This window comes from Pteropus alecto, unplaced genomic scaffold, assembly GCF_000325575.1.
Source record: "Pteropus alecto unplaced genomic scaffold, ASM32557v1 scaffold121, whole genome shotgun sequence".
Classification (NCBI taxonomy): domain Eukaryota; kingdom Metazoa; phylum Chordata; class Mammalia; order Chiroptera; family Pteropodidae; genus Pteropus; species Pteropus alecto.
In genome coordinates this window covers 4,720,439-4,733,073 of record NW_006434369.1, presented here as the reverse complement: position 1 = coordinate 4,733,073, position 12,635 = coordinate 4,720,439, and the positions used below count along the sequence as shown (strand labels likewise).

Sequence of the window (12,635 nt, the reverse complement as noted above, 5' to 3'; positions counted from 1 at the left end):
TAGGCCACCCTGTACCAGCGGAGTACATGGCTACTGCTCAACAGTAGCTGAAGCTGACCTGCCAAGTGTAGTATCAGATGTGACTCTTTGGCTGCTGTCAGTCCCAGGTTCTGAGCCTGGAATGCCTTATTATTGAGATACTGGTATTGATCATACTTGCATTCATCGAAACAAAATTTGAGTTTGACATTTAATGTCACAGTCATCTCAGAGTTTTATGAAAACTTATTACTTTCAATTTCAGAGCCTTCTTAAACCAACACTATAAAATATAATTAAGTAACATCTATAATAGTTGCAAGGTTAAAAAAGGGAAATACTATCATTCAATGAAGGGAAGAAAACCCAACCTACTGTTATTGTCTAGAAGTGAAAAAGCCCAGTTGACTTTAATCTCACGTACCTTTTTTATTGCTGATTTTTTTAATCTGTTCATCTAAGTATTCTCGTCGTTTAATGAGTGCATCAGACCACCTCTCTCTGACACAGTTTAAGTCTTCTTCCTGACATCAGGGAAGGAAAGCATTTTTCTGAAAAGTGCATAGACAACTATTTCTTTCTTTTAAAAAAAGATGTTTATTTGATTAGAAAATTTTTCATTAGAAAAGACCATTAAACATTGCTGTGTGATTAATATGCAAGAAAGCAGAGGTCTCAGTAACAACGCATGCTGATCAAGGATCCCGTTACTAAGAAATCAGAGCCCTTGGATTTCCAAAAGGGTAATTACACTTGAAAGCAAGAGAGGCTCAAACTACACCAGCTGTTGGATGATTCTTACAAGGTATATGTGTATGTGCATGTGTATTTAAATTGTAGCTATTCATTTGAAGAATTTACAATTCTAAGCTGAAGGATACCATGGACAGAGCCAAACCACGTAACAGCAAACGGAATGGAAAACGACAAGCATTTTCATAGTTCATAGTTCAATGGCTTAATAACATGTTTTCTGAGATGCAAAGAGTAGATCAGCAGAGAACATTTGCCACATGGTTGTACCTCCAACCATCACTGTGAGGCTAACTGAAAACCTCCCACGCAAAAACCCGACATGCAGTCAGCCATGCTTTCAGAACTCCCAGCAGCAGCCCCTGGACTTCACGTGGACATGTGGCAGGAAGCGCAGAGACAGCCGCAGGAGTTAGTTAATGGCATTGCTGAGATCCAAGGGGATACTGGTATTCCTCCTAAAGTTTGTTTCTGATTGCTTGCTTTCTTTTTTAATAAAGGAGGGAAAGAAACCCACCAATTTTATCCAAAATGCTCTGACTTGCTTAATTCTAGTCTAACCCTTAAAACATTACATTAAGAGCTGATACCCGAGCACTTCTGAGGCCCCACCTATAATGTATCCGCATTTTAAGTATAAGAAGGCACACTGGGAAAACATGCTTTTAAAGTTTATGTGGAGAATCAGTACAAAGACTGGAAACCAAACCCGAAAACCTTGATCTTGGTTTGCTGCCTTGACTATTACTATTATTGCACATTCCGTGATAGCACGCCAGTCAGCACTGATTAGGTAAAATTTCATATTTATACATTTTTTTTTCCTAAATTTACAAAGAGAAAAAGTTGAGATTTAAATTTTCTAGGTTATAGATAACTAACCTTGGCCCTGATGAGAGAAGAAAACTGGCTAAACAAAGCAAAATTGTGTGTATAAAGTGCCTTCAATTTTCTTACCCAACAAAAAGTATTTTAAAGTGAAATGTTATATTACACCAATACTATGCTCTTGGATGTAAAGAGCTAAGTGCAGTTTCTCACAGGAAAGACAAGAGCCTACTTAGAGAATGTGAATTTTAAGGTAACCAATTTAACACAGTGATAATAGTCTTGCTTAGAAAGGCTTTACAAGCTGGTAATTTGAGATGGCATAGCAAAAATGCAGTATCTAGTTATAAATTTTGAACTAACAGAAAAATCTGTAATGGTAGTATTGCATCCCTGTTTACATACAAAGCAAATCAAAAGCAAGTGAAAAACTGCATAGTCTTGCTCTATGCTCCTCCTTCCTCCTCCCTGCCCTCTGCTCTGCAGATGCTGGCAATTAGCAGTAGCTGTGCCCCATGCCACAGGATTGACAGCAGCAATACCTGATAACTATCCATATCATCACCATCCTCATCATCTCTCTGGTAGGAAAAAAATAAACACAAAGGACATGCATTTTGTTTCTCAAACAGCACACAAGGAAAATAATTCTTTAAGCTTAACACACATTACAATGGACAGCACACATATAGACACCAGCATAATAAAACATTTAGCTGAATCTCAAAAAGGTTTAGTCACTTGTCTATAATTACTTAAGAAATTTATGTTTTCAAAAATATAAATAAAGGAGTCATTTAGAAACAAGTTCTCTCTTAGACAGGACTAGGTACCAATACCACCAAGTCAGGCCTTACTGCACTGTTATGTGCATAGTTGCTATATATTTCTGGGTGAACTATCTGACTGAGGTTTAGAGTGGGCTTAACAGACAGAATCACAGATAAAGGACTTCATAGAGACTCCACTGCTGTTTTAGCCATGAGACAACTAAGGCCATGAAGGATGAAATGATTTAATCTAAGGATCACACACATAATGGCAGGGGCAGGCCTCTAGTCTTTCGTCTAAGAGTTCTTTTCTCTTTATTACACAACTATCACTGATAAAATCATCACAGTGAAAGCCCGCTGGGGAACTAAAGACTACCTTCATACAAGGTTCTGCACTAGACTACTGCAACAAAAGCAGAGCCCACTATTTTGAATATATGGGTCTATTATTATCCACTATTGTATATATCAGCATCTGTACCAATCAGTTAAGGAAAATCAAAACTATCTTAAACATACAGCAACATTTTACAATAATAATATAAAATAAAAAGCTTGGTAAAACAAAATCATCATGTTGAAAATAAAAAAGTTGAGTCAAGAATGAAGAAATTCTCATTTGTAGAGAATATTCACTCATCTGGAGGCAGGTTCTACTCTAAATGAATGCTAGGCCATGGAACAACTTTTTTTCATCAATGGTTATTGGAGTGTTAATATTCGAACAGGTAATGAAGTGGTCTAGTCATAAAAGAGAGAAACTTTTTTTTAAGTGCTTTAAAAATATACTTACATCATTCTCATGTCTAAGTATACATCAAAATATACTGCCTTTTAAAAGTGCTTTAAAAATACAGTTAAAATTATTCTCTGAATAGACTTCAAAATACACTTTTGTTTTAGTTTGGTAACTACCATTATCTTTTTGAATAACTAACTTGTTAAATGCAGGCCTAATACTGAAGTAATTTTTCTTGAATTAATTTCCTATATTAATGAATAAAATACATACAGTGCTAATTTATCATTTTTTTTAGACTAAGGAGATATTTCTAGTAACTGAAAACTAGCTCGAGCTTTCATGATGTATAACTATTGTGAAGTCAACATATTCTAAATTGACTTGAGCTACTGCATCAGAATAATTCTAAAGTACTATGTCAACAAAAAAGGTTATTGGCCATGACCTTGAGCATGGCAGCAATAAACAAGCAAACAAACAAATAAACAAATAAATAAAAGTGAAATTTAAAATAGCCACAGTTTAAATTTGCATGACTGATATCATGTTCTTCAAAGAACATTTAGCACTGGAGAAAGGCTGATATTTGAGAGTTCAAATCTTGGCAAAATCAGTTTTAACTCAAAAGGTAGAGCTGTTTTAAAAAGTGCACATAATCAATCCTTATAACGTTCCTCAGATGGGAACACTTAGTCAGCTGATGATCCATATTCTGTAGATCACAGTTTAGGGTACGTAGATCCAGTTTTATCTAAGATCAGAGATTTATTAATACACAAAATTCTACTGCAGAAAAGGACCTCAGAGAATTATTAAGTCTACCTCATCATTTTAGAGGAGAGAAAAAGGGAACTCAAAGTTTAAATTACCCAGTCAAGGTAAGCATTTAGGAAGGCCGAACTAGACTTAAGAACCCTGTTCTTCTCACTAGAAGTCCAGTGCTTTTTACCAGGCCTGCAGCCATCCCAACGTTGATGGCCAAGCGAGGGACGGAACTAGGATGAGAATACAGACAATCTGATTTCCTACTCCATACACAGGAAAAGTTTTGTGAAGAAACTGTCCCCAAAACAGCAGACTGTCCTCACACCTTCATTCACACTCTCCCCCCAGGCTCTGAGGGCTTGAGGTAATTTTGGCCTGAGATAGGAAGGGTAGTGTCTGACAAAGCTATTTCTTCCGTAAGGCCTGATAGTTCAAGTTAATGTTCTTTTTAGCTTTCAGAAAAGTCTTTGCCTAAATGCCAGGAAGCCAAAAGGAAACGGATATATGATGAATCATTCTTGAGGTGGGCTGGGCTTATGCCCAGATGCCACAGAGAAATGTTTCTGCCCCACAACGAAAGGGAGAGTATTCTCTCTCACATGTGACAGTGAGGGAGCTTGAATTTAACGGCTGATTTCTCCCAGTCCTTAATTCCTATCTGATAGTACACTGGGGACTTAGTGAAGCACTAGCATTCTTTCAGGCCACTGGGGACAAGTTCCTAATCTTACAGTTTATTCTCAAGGAGTACTGAAGAGATGTGACTGGTAATATGAAGATCAATTCCTAGAGGTTTTCATCTTTTAATTTTAACAATGAAAACATAAGATTTAGTAAAGGGAGATTTAATGGACAAAAATGATCATGAGGATAACTTTTAATTTTTTAAAAAAGTAAAGCTTTCAAAGAGCTGGTTAATTAATTATTCCAGTGTATGGGGGCAATTTTATGTTAATAAAAATGGGTCGAGCTAGGCAGTAATGCCATACCCAACGTAATTTGGGACAGATATAAAATCAAATCTGCCTAAAGTAAATGAGTACTATAGCATTAAAATGTGTATTTATAAATAAAATTATTATTATTAATCAACACTAAGCCCATATAGTACTTTAAATCTAGAAAAAAAAGGCAATGGATAGAAATATGAATGGGTATACAGATATATGGTTAAGGCAAGGAAGTTCTGTTATATTCCCAAAAAGGTCTCCATCATAGATCATGGACTATCTTAATTCTGCATTAATCAATCTTTGTTAAATACTATCTTAAATATGTTTCTCTTACCTGGTAACTGTCCAGCCCTCTTTGGAGCTTGGTGGACCTAGCAGTCACGCAGCCAATGGATACTGATAAGATGGCTTCAACCATAAGTGGCAGTGTCCCTGAATGCTGTACAGGTTTTACTGTGACTTGCACTCTCCGAGAATGACCCTGTAGATGTGGGGGTGCGATGAGGGAGTGATGTGGAAATGGGTGCCAGGAATGGAAATGGGGAGAGATGGGGGAAGAGGATGAAGGAAGGGACATGAATTAGGAACAAAAAGGCAAATAATTAGAAAATTCCAGAAATTGTGTGTAAGAATAGGACAGAGAGAAACCATGAAACAAACAAAAACAAACGTAGTACCTGTCTGAGTTGAAAGATGCCTCCTGTGTTGACATCTTTTGCCTGATGGAGCTCCACAGCAGCATATTCCCCTAACTCATTCAATTCTAATATGGAGATCCACATTTCTATTCTGCGAGTTACTTCATTCCACCTGCAAAAACACATTCCAACAAGCAGCAATGTTGTTGCCCAGGGCCATTATTAGGAATAAGCCACCAATCACTGAGCACTTACTAGGAACTGTGCTATGTATGATGCACTCTTGAAACAACCGTGTAAGTTCTTTTTATTTATTTTATTGAGATATAACAAATTCAGTGAAATGTGCAGAACTTGAGCACAGAGACCAATGAGTTTTGATAAATGCATATACCTGTGTAACTTATCCCACCATTACCTTAGAAAGGTTGCTCATGTTTCTTCCCATTTAGTGCCCCCTACCCTCACCCCTTCCTGAACCAGCCATGTAAACTCATAGACTAGCTTTGCCTATTCTAGAATTTCCTACAAATAGAATCATGTAGTAGTATGTACTCTTTTAGTCCTGGCTTCTTTGAATCTGCATGTTTTTGAGATTTATCCAAATAGATATTAACAGTCTTTTAAATATTTTATTGCTGCATGATATTCTATTATATGAACAATACTACGATTTGTTTATCCATTCTCATATTGAAATACATTTAGGTCATTTGTAGTTTGGAGATATTATGAATAGAGTTGCATAAACATTCCTGTACAGGTCTGTGTTGTGGACTTATGTTTTTATTTTTCTTGGGAAAATACGTAGGAGTGGGATTGTTGGATGATCAACTTCACAAGAAGATATCCTCCTGTTTTCTTCTATAAGCTTTATAGTTTTATCTTTTATACTTAAGGTTATGATCCCTCTCGAATTAAGTTTTGTGTATGGTGTGAAGTAAAGATTAAGGTTTTGTTCTGTTTTCTTTTTGATATAGATATGCAATTGTTTCAGTCTTGTTTGTTGAAAAGACTTTCCTTTCCCCACTGAATTTCTTTAGTCTTGACCTTGTGTCTAAATCTCACAGCCAAGTACGAACCTGTCACGCAGCGTTCTTGTCTTAGCATGAAGGGAATCGACTTCCCAGATGGAGCTACCATTTCCAGCACACCGGTGTCCCCACACTTCAATTGCCAATGCTCCATCTGAAATGAACTCCAAGAATTCTTCTGTTACATTCACCACATAGTCCTGGGATAATCGAGAGGAAAAAAAGAGGAAAAGGATTATGTGTAAAGCAATCTATAAAATTTCCCTTTTAACTTTCAACTTTATAGAGATTCACTCTGGAGTATATTAGCCTAATCCCAACCTTAAAAACCATCTCTACTGTTTTATAAAAACCATAAAGAACCACATAATATTAAACCTGAAAGAGATATCATGAGGTAATTTAACCCAACCCCTTTCTTTTATAAATGAAGACACTGCTTGTCCCACATCATACTGCTTGTTTGTTACAGAGCTGACTCTACGTGCTCTTATTTCAAGTTCATCTTAGTTCCACAGGATCACTGACTTTCAGCCTGCAGAGACTAATCAACACATCAAAAAAGGAACTTCTCATTGTTCCGCGATATGGCTTAGAAGACTAATAACAGAATTAAATTTTATATGATTATCTTTGTGATTCTGAGCTCTTACTCTTAAACTCTCCCAACAGAATTCCTCATTTTAAAATGCAAACAGATGAGTGTGAGGAAATGAATACTGAATTGACTGAGTATGGCAAATCACCTAGAACAAAGCTGTAGGCAAAGGACGAAGCCAATTTTCTTTCCATTAATATCACAGTGGAATCTCAGGTGAAGAAATCTCTGTGACACTTATTTCTGGCAAGAGCTGTGCTATATTGATTTAATCTTATACTATTTACCTTCTTATTTATTTTACTTGTAGACAGTACCAAAATTTTAGAAGGAAAATAAACTTAATGACCAATTAGTACCATCTACATATTATAAAGATAAAAGAACCCAAGGTCACATAGTGGATCCAGAGGCTCCGAGACTAGTACTTATTAAATCAGTTGTTAATTAGAATGCACTGAAAATTCCATCCTCCTAAATAAGCAACTTTGAAGATCCAAAGAAACATGGGGAATATTTAAGAGTATTAGGAGGAAAAAAACCCCCGAAAATGATTAATAAAGATTCTAAGAAATAGATTGGTGAATAAAAGTAAAAACATGTGGCTATTTGTTTTCAAAAAGAGAAAGACTTGATAGCTTTTATATGTGTGTGAAATATTATAGGTGGTGATATGGATTTGTTTTCTAAGTATGAAACCAGAAAGAAATAGGCACAATTTGCAAAAAAAAAAAACAGAAATAAAAACAAAAAAAATAAAAAACAATCCCCACCCCAAAGAAAGTCTTGAGTACCTATCTATTAAAGACTGTCCAAAAAAAACCCAAAAAACAAAAACAAACAAAATAACAAAATTACACAGAGGACAGGGTCTGTCTGTCAGAAATAACTTGTTATCAGTCTGATGTGAAAGCCAGGAAGGGTAGCTGATGTCACAAAGTAGGTCCACCAACTACTAAGCAAAAAATTCACTTTTCCTATTTTACACTTTCTTTCAAAACTCATATGGTACATTACAATGCTATACTTAGAATGCTATACTCTATTCAAAAGAATGAAAAATATCTACAGCAACGTATATGTTAGGATGTCCACATATAATAAAATAACAAAATGTAACTCTGCAATATGTATAATGTGATCATTTTGGTAAAAAATTATGTGTGCGTGACAGTTATGTGTGCATGACATTAAGAGTGTGTATGTATCTATTCCCATTTATGTATATGAACATGTTTACCACATGCATAATAAGTACTGGAACACAGAAAACAGTTTATCAAAATATGTAGCAAACTATCATTGGTCATCACACCTCTGGGCAATAAGATTTTGATTAAAGGTCTTTCAGATTTTAAAATCTTTAAAAATTTTTGAAATTGAAGCACCTTTTGAGGTTAAAAAGCCCAATAAACATATTACTTTTATGAAACATTCATATGGGGAAAACTTCTAAAGTACAAGTAGAATTCTGAACTACATCCAGATCTGTTGCCTCCCATGTAATTCATTTCACAATGGCACCTGTACCTTACAGTGAGAGAAGGTCACGCTATATTGGGCATCCTTGAATTGTGGGGAAGGCACCTCTGGATCCACTACTGGGGCAGCCACTGTTGACTCACAATGGTCCCAGAATGTGTACTGACAGAAGACGAAATTCGACAGGTTTAAGGGCAGCCCAGTTGCTTCTTTAATTTTTACCTGAAGAGACAGATTTTTAAAAAAAGCAAATATAATTCCCATAAAGGAAACATTAAATTATGTATTCTTTTCTTATTTCAACTACCTCAAATTTAAGAGTAAGTGACAAAATAAACAAATGAGTCATCCATTTGACATCTGAACACATTTGGCACCATTTCATTAAGGGTTCTATTCTGTAATAAAATCTTTACCACAGTTCTATAACTGCAGTATATAAACTTAACAACGAATACACACACTTGTCTAAAACTTTTCTAATGACTGAGTTCCTGATAGATGCAGTATAATTCACTGAGCAATATATACTCCTTGCATGCCAAATATACATAGACTTTTGAAATATCAGGCAACAGTCATCAGAAAGTGTGCTATGCTAGAAAAAGTACTGTCCACCACTGTATTCCCTGTCAGAAAGTTTAACTTTTACTATGCTCTATGAAGAACTCGTAAGATTTTCTATAAAATGGTTTTGAATTAAACAGGTAATTTCTCTGAGCCTCCCTATCATGTCCTCTCACCCGGCATGTCAATTTTTTCACTCGGTGAATGATTTCCCCACTGCTGTCTACGACTTCAAGACTCCCACTTTCACTGGAGTTCTCCGAGGAGTCATCCTCCACGACGCGCTCCGGGACAGCTCCTGTAACACGCATCACTTCCACATGAAGACGCCCCGCGACCTGGGTCAAGGAAGCAGAGCGTCTTAGAGTTAAAAGACATCTCACGGGCAGCACGGACCTGAGACAAAAAAGCACTCTACAATATCCCTGGTGAGCAGCTCTACTTACTGCTGCCAGTCTCCGGCAATGGGAAGCTCAACACTCCCAGAGCCAGTCCATTCCACCACTTGTCCTTCAATCATCCTCCCTGACTTTAAACCAAATTTACCTCCCCACAACTTGCCTTCTGAAGTCATCTTCATTTTTATCTTTCTTCTATAGGATAACCCATGAATAACTTGAAGGCAGCTATCATATTCTACCTGGAGTCACCTATTTTCCATGTACATGTATATTTATTCACTTACTCATTTGAGCAAATAAATACCTGGCCTCATGAGAATACCAAGATAGAGACACAGGCTCTGCTGTCAAGGCACTCACAGTCAAGTGGGGAAAGGCAGGGAAGTAAAAAACTGATAACAAGAGTACAGACTAGCTGCTATAACAGAGATATGTACTGGTTGTTATGGAAAAAATTTATCCACTCAACAATATTTACCAAGAACTAACTCTCTGCCAGGAACTACACTAAGCACTATGTTGACAACAGTAAACCAAACAGACATGGTCACTGGGCTCATGGAGCTTCTATTCTCTCTAGGAGTAGAGAATGAGCACTTAATTCATATTAGGGCTAAGAGCAGGGTGAAGAAGGGCTTCACGAGGTGGTAAGACCTGCTCCAAGAGAAACAACATATACAAAGCCAGGATAGTATAAAGAAATAGTTCCTTTAAAATTGTTTAAAAAAAAAAAAAAAGCTGAGTTTCCTCACTATCCTGGGGTTCTCTGAATAGGTGCTGGTTTAGCAGTGTCTCTCTTAAAGATATTGCACAGAGCCAAATTAAAGGATAGGGGCTGTCTTAAAATTTGCATTCTCAGAGTGTTATAATTGGCCAAGTTATCTTTCATAACATAATTTAAGGCTGTAATGACTGAAGCTGTGAAGGTAACACATTCTGGCAGTTCCACTCTCATCTTAAATAGCGAGGCTCATTTTTAAAGGTAGCTCAGACCCAACTTCCACATGGCAATTTGCACTGGCACCAGGGACTTGAGAGATATTAGTTGATGGTATCTGACAAGTAAGACAAATATTAAGTAGTAAGGTGGGGGGATAAGAGAAATCAGAAGACAGTGGTTCTTAAGGTTCTTTTTTTTCAGTGCTTTTTGAGAATCAAATACATTTTAAATATAATTTCAGTGGGATTAATGGAAGTCTCAAAGCCCATCATGGACCCCAGCTTAAGAACTCAAACTAGGGACTCATCCACTGGATCCCTTTGCCACAGAAGCTGTGCCCATTTTTTAACATAGGAAAAAGCAACCCTTAGCCCACTGGTCTTCTGGAGCAGAATGTTCACAGGCAGCTATCACATGTAGAAGGGAGAATGTGTATTTACGCACCATAACTGGGAACCTATGGCTCATTTTCTAGGTGCGAATCACAAAAAATAATAGTATTTCAAGTTTGCATGTTATCGAAGGACAAGCTAGGAAATAAGGTTGCTACTAAATTTAAAATTAAAAGTTGATGAAATGGATAAAAGTTTGAACTTGATCATTTTCTGAATTTCTTAGGCCTACATAAGGCCAGTATATCTAAATAACTGAAATACGAAAGTTTAAAAGGGGAAACAATGGAATGGTGCAGCTTGTTTCATTTGGATACCGTGGGTTTCAAAATAATCCTCTCGAGGCATCTCTTTTAAAGACCATTTAGAGGACAGGAGGGAGCCAGAGTGTATCACAAAGGTAAAACATTAAAAGGGAAATGAATATGGGCACAGAGCTCAATCTAGTTTCCAAAAGATTTCTAATTTAATTAAAATAAAGAAATTTGTGAATCACAAATATAAAATATGTTATAATCTTTTAAAACCATGACTTAACTTTGATAGTGAGTATTGGTATTAGTAGAGAAAAAAGGATGTGGATCCTATTTTTCCTAGTTTCTTGATCAACACTGAGAACATAACTTAAATTGAAAAAACAAACGAAAAAAAAAACGTAAAAACTTGAACCACCATTTTCTCCGAGGCTGGCTTGTCCTTACCTCCCCCTGCTGGCTGATGATAGGGACCGCATACTGAAGCTTCACATCGCAGAAGAGACACTCCAAGAACACGTTAGCCACACCTATGAGGTTGTGATTCTCTTGGGCTTCATAGAAGGGGTCACCTCGTTTCCCACAGAGTCTCTTTGCCTGAACGGTAAGAGAGGCAGATGGGCAGGAGAGGAAGAATCGAAACATCAAATGAAATAATGTGATTTAAAAAAATTTTAAAGCATTAATTCAAACAAGTTAAAAAGAAGTAAAATTAGGATGTTACATAAATAAAACAAAATTAGCACATGGGAGGGGCTCGTTAGCAGGGAAATTAAGTGATATTCATGTGGAGGATCCTTCATTAGTTACTGCCTCATCTTCCCTACCACACTTCACCTGCAGCCTGTTTCATTTTATTCCCTGTACTTTGCCTTATTTCCTTTGCTGAGTCTTCTTTTCCATTACTAATGTCCAAAAAATGAATTATGCTCTCTGGAATTATTCTTAGTAATCTACCCAAACATGATCATATCTAAGGGAGCATGAACACGCACACAATGAATACAAAAATCCATGCTGGATTCTATCCAGCTGATTTTTCACAACACTGACACAACAGCACAAATTTACTTTGTCCCACTTCATTTCATTTAAGTATAGTAATAATGTAGACAAATAAGAATACACTATGTGTTCTTTTCATTTAGTCCTATCTGTGGGGATTACATATTACCGATCCAATTTAGCACTCCTCTCGACATCACTTTTACTGTCCTCTTCTAATATAAATTTCGAGAGCACCACTACAAATATTCACTGGTGGGTGGGTGGGTGGGGGTTGTGTGGGGGGGTGTGTGGGTGGGTGGTTGTGTGTGTGTGTGTGTGTGTGTGTGTGTTGATAGAAATGCTGAATGTAAAGAATGTACTGTGGCAATAACTTAAGACATAGACTATGTGCTCTGCTTTCTTCCTCTTGAAGCGCCCTGCACAGTGATTCCCAAGACCTTACCTTCTTCCTCAACTTCTCAAGAGGCTTCCCAGCAAAATTAATGGATACCTCATTAGAACTGATGGCATCATCACTCACTGGAGTTG

General features: G+C 36.8%; 1 protein-coding gene across 1 annotated transcript in view; it reads right to left on the bottom strand.

The window, feature by feature from the left end:
* KIF13A (kinesin family member 13A) overlaps window positions 1–12,635 on the bottom strand; it is a 175,878-nt gene that overhangs the window by 18,383 nt on the left and 144,860 nt on the right. Inside the window, 8 exon segments of the mRNA XM_015587289.2 lie at window positions 404–503; window positions 2,103–2,141; window positions 5,128–5,274; window positions 5,471–5,603; window positions 6,514–6,665; window positions 8,594–8,767; window positions 9,289–9,450; window positions 11,547–11,696. Of these exon segments, the coding sequence (XP_015442775.1) occupies window positions 404–503; window positions 2,103–2,141; window positions 5,128–5,274; window positions 5,471–5,603; window positions 6,514–6,665; window positions 8,594–8,767; window positions 9,289–9,450; window positions 11,547–11,696 (1,057 nt within the window).